The sequence below is a fragment of the Poecilia mexicana genome, unplaced genomic scaffold (assembly GCF_051168715.1).
Source record: "Poecilia mexicana isolate PSO_F unplaced genomic scaffold, ASM5116871v1 scaffold_2, whole genome shotgun sequence".
Taxonomy (NCBI): domain Eukaryota; kingdom Metazoa; phylum Chordata; class Actinopteri; order Cyprinodontiformes; family Poeciliidae; genus Poecilia; species Poecilia mexicana.
The window spans coordinates 22,742,253-22,751,681 of NW_028263371.1; the positions used below are offsets into that span (position 1 = coordinate 22,742,253).

The 9,429-nt window shown below is 32.6% G+C and overlaps 2 protein-coding genes across 3 annotated transcripts; both read right to left on the reverse strand.

Moving 5' to 3' along the window:
- Positions 1 to 734: 734 nt before the first annotated feature.
- On the reverse strand, positions 735 to 5,256 carry gypc (glycophorin C (Gerbich blood group)). Of its 2 annotated transcripts, none has more exons than XM_088012776.1 (4): positions 5,103 to 5,256; positions 4,312 to 4,411; positions 1,988 to 2,029; positions 735 to 1,549 (listed from the first exon to the last, which is right to left on the reverse strand). In XM_088012776.1, exons 2-4 carry the CDS (start codon positions 4,403 to 4,405, stop codon positions 1,353 to 1,355), a joined length of 333 nt encoding a protein of 110 aa, XP_087868902.1. In that variant the 5' UTR covers positions 4,406 to 4,411; positions 5,103 to 5,256; the 3' UTR covers positions 735 to 1,352. The 2 variants fall into 2 exon arrangements, with proteins under 2 accessions (XP_087868902.1, XP_087868897.1); XM_088012771.1 differs by lacking the exon at positions 5,103 to 5,256 and adding an exon at positions 4,761 to 4,887.
- A 1,634-nt stretch (positions 5,257 to 6,890) lies between these two features.
- Positions 6,891 to 9,142, reverse strand: s100b (S100 calcium binding protein, beta (neural)). The gene is made up of 3 exons (XM_014976904.2): positions 9,103 to 9,142; positions 7,834 to 7,986; positions 6,891 to 7,757 (listed from the first exon to the last, which is right to left on the reverse strand). Exons 2-3 carry the CDS (start codon positions 7,969 to 7,971, stop codon positions 7,611 to 7,613), a joined length of 285 nt encoding a protein of 94 aa, XP_014832390.2. The 5' UTR covers positions 7,972 to 7,986; positions 9,103 to 9,142; the 3' UTR covers positions 6,891 to 7,610.
- Positions 9,143 to 9,429: the final 287 nt, after the last annotated feature.

Below are 9,429 nucleotides of genomic sequence, written 5' to 3' on the forward strand. Positions count from 1 at the left end.
TAGGAAAATAAATTTAAAATAAGCTAGTTTTAAAACCTAACATGTCTTGATTAAAATGGCCTATTGAACTTTATTTTACCTGTAGTTACAGCAGATGGTTTGCTAGGTTCGTTTGAACTGCCTTTTGTCTGTGTGGGAAAACAATACAGGAGAAGTTCCAGCTTTTCACACTCATCTGTGAAAAGCCGTAAACACGGCAGGGGTTTTGGGCTTCAGATAGAGGGTCAGAGATAGCTCCTGGTTGGATGAGCAAAGATACGCCTTATTTGAATAAATTAAAGAAAAGAAGATAAAACTTTCTACACAGAAGTAACAAATCAGATTTTGCTCTTGCAACTTCTCCAAAGACGTCTTTGCTGTCCCTATCTTTGGCTTCAGGTAATGAATGTATGTCTCTATTATTTGGTAATTTTCTGTTGTATCTTACACTTTGTTCCGATTTTGGATTAAATTCTGTTACGTCATCACGCATGGTTGTGTTTTTGTCCCACACGCGGGTTAAGAGGAACCGGGATCTAAACAGGAAGAAAGAGAGCCAGATTTTGTCCTAAATTTAATCACATAAATTATTCTTCCTTAACACTTGATATTGGATCTATAAGTGTGCAGTATTGCAAACCACTACTGTAAGGTTATTCATTTACTCCATTAAAGGCTAATGTCTTGCATCTTTTTTATACCTGGCATTATCTGAGAAGAAAATTTTGCTGTGAATTCAGACGTGGAAAAATGTCTTAAGTGGAAATATTTATTTTATAGATATTTGTAGGAAAAGTGTTCACACTTCTTTTTCTGTCACCAATAAAACAGCCACACACCAATTTTACATATTTTGTTTTAAAAATTATATATTTTTTTTTAAATCAAGAAAACAGTGTATAAAATCAATATACAAAAGTTATCAGGGAACCATTTCCCAGATTTACTTTATCTGAGTTCTGTAGCATTTTATCTCACTCCTGGCATCTACACACAATTTATAATCTGTTATTCCTGTAAAAAAAAAAAAAACCTTCAAGTTGCTGTCCTGGAGAGCCAAATAAGTCTCAAACTAATCCATTCAAATACAAGATTTACTCTAAATGAACTTGAGTTAAAACCCATAAGAAGTAATAAAATAGTAAACTTGCACAGTGAATAAATCTTCAAATCACAAATGAACAGCTGAAGGAAATGACATATAATCAGTTATGTCTCATTGGTGTTTCATAGGGGTTGATGCACAATTACTGGTTTACAAAATAAGCTGCCTATTTTTTAAAAAAATGCTTAAATATTTTCTTATCTTTCTGCTTTTATTTTGAAAAAATGAATCTCAGTAGTCCTTAAATTGAAGTTATGTTTTGTCTCCTTCAGTCCTCTTTGTCCATCTTTAGAGGTTCTTTGGACTGAAGCGCCACATCGGAGCCGACAGACTCATCATCTTTGTTGTCTTCCTCTTCATCATCCTCCGTCTCGTTGGTGACATATGAGCCTTTTTGTCTGGACAGACACCACAGCAAGACAGCGATGGTGCAGAGGAAGACCAGCAGCACCACAGTGATGATACCTGCAAGGAAACATAGACAGTAAATACTGAAGCCCGTCTCAACACATTAATCTCTTACATTTTATTTTACAAACACAAGAACAGAGGAAAAGTTTCATGTTTTTTTTTAAGAAATTTATAAAATTTTGCCTGAAAAAGCATCAAACCTGGTATAAAACTAATTGAATGTTAAAAATCCAATATGGACTGCATATCAGATTGAACCAAGAGGTTGATTTATTCCAGGAGACAAGTCGTAACTCCACTCAGATTACATCATGGTTGCATCAGAAAGAAATGTATTTATAGATTATGATAAGTTACATCTTCATCTATATTTAAGAAGAATTGGCTGTTTAAAATTTCATCAATATTTGCACAAGTGCATAAGTAAAATTAAACTTTTTACGCTTCAACATTTCAGAAAGTGGAACCAAAACAAAAGTAAAAATTTCTCACCTCCGATTAAGGCAGCTAAATCCTCTGTGCTGCTGTAGATATCTGTAAAAACACAACATTTAATCACGGTAGATTCAAAATATCATTTTCAGAATAAATGCTACATTATTTCCAATGAAATGGTCTTTACCGTAGTTAATAATCTAAACATTAAACCATCAATCTAAAAAACATCTAATGTTATTTATTTTACATGTTTTTGGTTTTTTATATATATTATTTCTCTGGGGCGTCTCTGCTTATAGCCCATGTTAAACCCGTTCCCCCCTGCTGTGGAAACCGCCTCCAGCTGCTATCAGTGTTTTGACACTCATCTCCACGGCGACACACCCCAGAGGCGTAGCTGATAAGACACTCCCTACTGTGACCACATTAACTTGATGAGCTCAAATTATTGTTTGTTAAATGCTAAATGATTAGTAGCAATTAGCATTTTTTAATTTAGCAGCATTTTCATCTTAGCAATATTCATACTTTATATTGGGAGCCTTTAACTGCATTTAAAGAGATAAAATTATTGTGTTTTAAATGCTAAATGAAGTTGAGTTTAGTTGTAATTAGCTTAGCAACTTTTAGCTTACAACCATTTAGCTAGTCAATGCTTGGATTTTAGCTTATCCACTTTTGGATTTGCAGATAGAAACAGATTTTTATTAATCAGCATTTAGTTTTACTCTTGCATCACTTTTCTGTACAACTATTAGCAGAGCAGATTTTAGAAGGTTTTATTTGACTAATAATTAGCCTAGCATTGGTTAGCTCAACAGTAACGGGTCAGAAAAAAAGGTTTTTTTTTTGGTTATGACATGTTTAACTGTGACAATCTGTGTCGTCATAACTAAGCACTGAGATTTGACAGGAAAATTAAGCTAAAACATTTTCCAGTTAAAATATTATAGCTTACTAAAAGGCAAATCCTTTCTCTTTTCTGTATTTCCTTATATCCTTTGCTGTTATTGTGGTTTAATTTCAGGATTTTACAAGTTAATTTCTATTTGCACTAGTTTTACACACTAAAAAGAAATTAGTTGAACCAACTTAATTGAATTGCTTCAATTGGTAACAAGCAATTCAATGAAGTTTATTCAACTTAACTTATTAAGTTTAACCAATTCAATACATTATAATCATCCAACTCAATTTATTTTTTTTAAACAAATGTATTAAGTATGTTTAAAGATGACAGATCTAAGTCAGTCATTTAGTTTACTTCAAATAAAGAAGTAAATTAATAAAATCTATTTTTTCAAAGGGTTTTTGGCTGAGGCAGCCTTTATTTGAGAGTAGTTATTCAGGAAAGGGGTTAATGACTAGAGGAAGATCTGCAGCTAAGGTCATCAGGTCGGGCATCAAACCTGCGTAGGTCGCGTCAAGGACCAAGCCCTCGTTGTGTGGATTGTGCTCTATCCCTGCGCCACCACAACACCCTGGTTGGTACAAAATCTGTCCCTGGTAAACTTGAGTCATGGTGTCAGATGTGGGATACAAATATGGTATTGAGCTTAATTCTTTCAAGTAAAGTCAAAGTAAAAAGATCCTTAAGGAAAAGATTGATCACTTTTAAGTTAGAGTGTATTTAGAGGACACTGTAAAAAGAGTGTCCTTTAAATACAACTAAACTAAATATTTAGTTGGAACTACTTAAAAGTTTGAGTTGACTTTATGTAGAATTAAGTCAAAGAGATTTTAGATGTTTATTAGAACAAAATAAATGATTTGAGTAAGAGTGACTTAAATTTGTTATGTTAAACCCCCTTATGAATTAAGTTATAGAAACTTAGCAAATTGAGATGGAAGGACTTGGTGAATTGAGTTGGACGATCATAATAAATTGAGTTGGTCAGACATAGGATACGAAACTGGCATTGAACTCAATTGTTTTAAGTAAAGTCAAAGTGAAAAGTTCCTTTAGGTTAAAGATTTGTAAGTGTTGAGTTAATTGAACACAAAAAAGTAAGTTGTCATAGCAAAAGCAAAAGAGTTAAGTTAAATTAATGTAAATAAGTCCATAAGATGAACTGCAGCCCAAATACACTGTTTAGAGTGCAAGTAAACATGTCAAATGATTCCCTTAAATGTTCTGCAGCTACTTTGCTGTCAATAATAAATAAATTCTTTCTGCATTTATTTATTTTGACATACGGGCAGTAATACCTGAAGAAAACTATCCAAAGGTTAACAAAGAACAACTAATCATACTTGAATATTTAAATATCTTCACATTGACTTGCACTCAAAATAGCAGACAGAAGCCGTTCACTCTTAAATTCTCACAGTTTTATTAAATGTGACAGAAGTTGCAGTCTGTAAGTAGATGGACACACCTTTTTTTCCGATCTTGGTCACAAGATCTGAAACAGTTGAATAAGCATCAGTTGATGCTTGAGTCAGAGGTGAGGGAGTCGAGTAAGAGTTCATCTTGACCTGGAGACGAAATAAACAGGTTTCAGTCAGAGTTTGATGGGAAAAAAATATGTCCTATTAAAATAAAGTAAATTAAAACCATCATTTTCTTTTTAATGAAATTAATTTACTAAAGAAATCATATATTAGTTGATATTCTTTGTGTCTTTGATCTTGTTTTGCAGCTGTTGCAAGAAAACCTGAACTTGTTTTGCACTAAATTTATCAGATATTTTGCATGTAAACCTACAAATTTCTGTAAGATAAAGAATAAAAAGCTAATGTTTTTATTCATTTTTGTTGCCTGATAAAAAAAAATTCTTGCGAATCTAGTCCAATCCAGTCTATTAAAGAATGTAGTGTTTTTCACCTCCTGAGTCATGAACCCTAGAGAGTGACAGTAAGGGTAACTGAGAGCGTTGATGTTTGTCACAATGAGAGTCACGCTTCACTTAACTCTGACACAGCTGCAGAACATTAGGAGAAAAACAAACAAATAAGCCTCAGTCTGAAAGCTGTTATTTTCTATCAAGTCTTGACATTAAGATAACAGTAGAAGTCTTAAATATCCGTATGTAAGAATCAGCATATTTAACAATAATAATCACTTTCTTGTAATAAGAGATGAAAACCAAAGCTACAACTGTTAGCAATTAGTTTAAAACATCAACAAAGAATGTGACGCAAATAGAAAATGAAGCCATGAACTTACTGTTGATCAGGTTGCAGCAGTTTAAGATCCAATAAGAAGAAACAGAGAAGGAGAAGAAAATGTTTTGGACCCTCAGACTCTCAGCTGGGTGTGGTGTTGCTCCCTGGGGTCCAGATCCGGCCAATCGCTGCGCTGACTCCGCCTCTGTGACGCTCCACAGCCTGCAGATGTCTCTAACTCTGCAGCTCACAGCTTTCTTGCATCATCCTTGTTTATTAATCTGCAACATTAATGTCAAGCCTCCCTTTGATGCAATGAAATGCTGTTTCTTTTAAAGCATTCCCAGGAGAAAAAGTGTTTCATTTCATGTTTCTGCAACAGATTTTCCTCAAGTCAAACTGCAGCGATATTGACTGCAAGAAAGAGATTAATCTAGGAATAAAGCAACTTTTGATCACTTGTTGAATTAAATGTAGATGGCAAAGAAACATCTCTGCATTTTATAGTAAATTTCAGAGCACAAAACTTGTACTCAAGTGAGTAGCACAACTTCAACATATTTTTACTCAAGTAAAAGTAAAAAAATAGCAATGCAAGAAATTTTCAAGTGTAAAAAGGTATTTGGTAAAATATCTGTTCAAATACTGAATAATTGATCAAATGATCAACCATTTAATATTTAAAAATTACATTATTAGATGAGCCAAAATGTAAAGTTAATTAGAAATTTTAGTATTTTTAATGGACAAAGATGACAATAATTCATGTAAGTAACAAAAATAACAGAATCAGTCAAAAAAGTTTTTTTCCAGACCAGTTTCTTTCAATTTAAAACTTATTAAACTTGAACAAAAACTGCGGCTTTGTGTCTGTGTCTGGTGGATATTTGTTTTTCATTCAGTGGGTAGAAAATCCAGAAATCTTACTCAAATAAGAGTAGAAATAGTTCATAATAAAATTACTGAAGTAAAAGCAAAAAAGTACAGCACAGTAAAATACTTCTAAATGTAAATTTAAAAAAAAAATCCTCATGTAAGTGTAAATATAACTACTTCCTACCTGACTCTGGTAAATATTAGCATAATTTAGGGTTTTATTTCTATTTTCTCATCTGTCTTGAATTGTTATCGTGCCTTACTTTTACAAAGACGTGATAACATTTTAGTTTTTACACAGAATTCCCCTTTATGTATCATATTTACGTTTTTTTTTACTATTTTTCATAGTGTCGTGTAACCTCAACGTGTCCAGCAGGGGGAGCTCCTGATCCCTACATGGTGAGTTCTGTCCTCAGATGAATAAAATAAATGTTCAGTAATGATGCTCAGGCTCATGACCGCAGTATTAATGCATAAAAATTCAATCTAAAGTCATTTCTTCCCAGTAAAACATCAGCTTAAACATAAAACAGATAAAAATAGGGAATTGATTAAACATGGTGCTTTAATAAAGAATGAAAAGTAGAAACTGCAGGAAGAATTAAGAAAAATGAAAAATCCAGAGAAGCCGTTTAACAAGAAATAACTAAAAAAGTACTTTTATTGATAAATAATTAAGAATACTTCATCAAATAAATAAATGTCTCCATGAAATAAAAACAAAATAAATATAGTTTTCTATTGGAAGCTTCTTTTGTCAATCACAGTTTTATTTATTTATTGATTCAGTTATTTATTTATTTATTTCAGATATTATTTGATGAAGTATTGAATTGTTTGTTATTTCATAGTTTTATTTTGTAAAGCTACTTTATATATTTCATGGACTTATATTTTTATAGCATGAGGCTGTAATGTGTGACATGTAATACTTATTTATTGATTTTGAATGAAACAACTCTCCATAGAATATTATTAAGATATTTTAATAATCTGCCTTTGGTTCAACTTCATAACATTGAGCTGAATTGATTCATTCAGTTTCCAGTATATGTGAATTTAAGAGTAAAACCATAAATTATTCAATTACACCAACTTTCCAAGACACTTAAATAATAAAATCGTCTCTTTTACATTAATTTTCATGGGAACAAAAAACAGCTGGACAAAAATAATCTGTTTTTACTACATTTTTCAGAAAAATAACACAAATGAGGAAAGTCAAACTAAAATTTAAAATATTTTCATTAGACCTTAATAGCTGTTTGCTAACATCCTGGCATTTCCAAAAGCAACAGCTAGCTAAATTATGAGTCTATATTTAATTAATCTCTTCCAACAGCTGAAAAGAAGCAAAGTTATAAAAGTAGCTTTTATAAGTTGAAAACCAGGGGGAAAAAAAATTAAGTTTTATATGACACATATTGGTCAAATTTGGAAACATTTCCAAAATGTTTTTACTTTTTTCTTCTGAATGTGGTGAAGTTGCTTTCAAACCAAACATTAATGATTAAAACTACTAAAAATAAAATTGCTGTTATTGCTGTAAAGTTTTAACTTCTCCATTTTATTAGTTGCTACTTGTGCTGAAAGCTAAATGCGTTTCCCCCGTGCGACGCCTCTCAGTTTGTGCGTTGCTAGGTTTCTATTTCTTTATATTTCGCTGTCGCTCCTCTTCGTCTCGCCCTCCTCACTCTTCCTCGTGCTCGAAGAACTCGTGGCAACAGACGGTAACCACGGAGATGAATGTCATGAACTCCTGGAAGTTGCACTCGGAGTCGCCGTCGGCGTCCAGACTCTCCATCAGGCCGTCCAACGTGGACTGGTCTTTCACGTGCTGCAAGGTCAGAAGTCAGAGGTCAGGAGCCTAATCTCGTTTCAGCTCTTAGAATGAAAGCAACAGTTAGTCTCACCGCCATCAGGTCTGGCAGCTCGTCATGAAGAAGGTCCTTCAGCTCGCTCTTCTTCAGTTTGTGCTTGTCTCCTTCTCTCTCTGAGTATTTCTGGAAAACAGCGATGATGGTGGCTATCGAGGTCTCAAGGTCAGTCATCGTTGACCTTCAACACTGAGAAAGAAAGCAAGAAAAACTGTTAAACTTTTCAAAGTTATCAGGATTAATCTGTATTTAAACAGTATATGTTGAATATTAATATATACGACACCACTTTATTTCATGAATAAGTTATAGTTGGGTTATACATCGTATATATTTGATATAATTTGATTCGATAAGATATAATATTCTCAAGTACAATAGAATATGATGCAATGTTACAAAATGTTTTGATACAGGATGTACAACAATATTATACAATACAATGTGATACTAATTGATTACACAGTAATGTATTATTTTCTACAATAAATTATACATTTAGTAAAATACAAACATGATAAATGAATGTTTTAATGTAATATTTTCTGTTATGAAAAATAAAATATCACATAAATGAGACAATATAATATGGTATAAAATAATAAGGCTATAATTTTACAATTTTGTACAATATGATATCATGCATACAGTACAGTACAATATGATACATTTATATAATTTAATAAAATGCAATAGAAATACAAAATGAATAGCTTTGTACAATGAAAACAGTGAAACATTATATTAATACTATACAACATGTTAATCTGGTACAATATAATACAATAGAATATAATAGAACATTACAATATAATATAATGAAGTACAATACCACACAATGTTTATGTTAATTTGACTCAATATGATATTTGACTTATGATACAATAAAAACCAAAAGTATACAATACGACATGTTGGTTTACAATAAGATAATTTCATGATGCAATGTAACAAATATCATGATATGTGATAACTTGATACAATATATCACTATGTTTGATACAAAGTAAAAAATAATAAATACTTTGAAAATAATTGTTTTGAACTCATTGCAGATGCAGTGGCTGTCTTCACCAAAGATAAATAAAAAAGGAGTAGAAACAGAAGCAGAGACAGAAAAACTCTCATATTTAAACTAAAGTAAAAAACAACTTTGTCTTTTAGAATAAACACAACATAAACTTAAACTGTCTTTAAGACCTTGAAGTTTGAATATATTTTAAACAACATAGCATCATTTTACTGCTTTACAAGATTCTGCATATGATTCCAGTCTTTTGCAGTCTATGGGTTTGTTGTGCTTACCGTAGTTCAGATGCAAACTGACGCTGCGTTTCCAGACAGTGGAGGCTGCCGCTGCTCTGCAGGCTTTATACAGACCTGAGGTCAGCCATGCTGTCAGTCAAACCGCTGACCAATCACAGCCCAACGCCTCCCCTCACTCCACTGCCTCTGCAGAAACAGACTCAGCTTTCTGTCAGAAGCGTTTGTGTTTAGACCTCAGTAGCAGAGACGCACCGATCGCAGTTTTCTGGCCGATCATCGATTACCGATCTTTAAAAAACCTGACCAGCCACTTCAGATTGTGTCCAATGATATTTCTTTTTTATCTGAAATGTCAAACATACAGCA

Coding starts and splice junctions, on each gene's coding strand:
- gypc (XM_088012771.1), bottom strand. Junction 2,030..4,311: donor GACCAAGATCGGAAAAAAAG/GTGTGTCCATCT, acceptor GTGTTTTTACAG/ATATCTACAGCAGCACAGAG. Junction 1,550..1,987: donor TTTAGCTGCCTTAATCGGAG/GTGAGAAATTTT, acceptor GTTTCCTTGCAG/GTATCATCACTGTGGTGCTG.
- s100b (XM_014976904.2), bottom strand. CDS start 7,971: ATGACTGACCTTGAGACCTCGATAGCCACCATCATCGCTGTTTTCCAG. Junction 7,758..7,833: donor AGCTGCCAGACCTGATGGCG/GTGAGACTAACT, acceptor CTGACCTTGCAG/CACGTGAAAGACCAGTCCAC.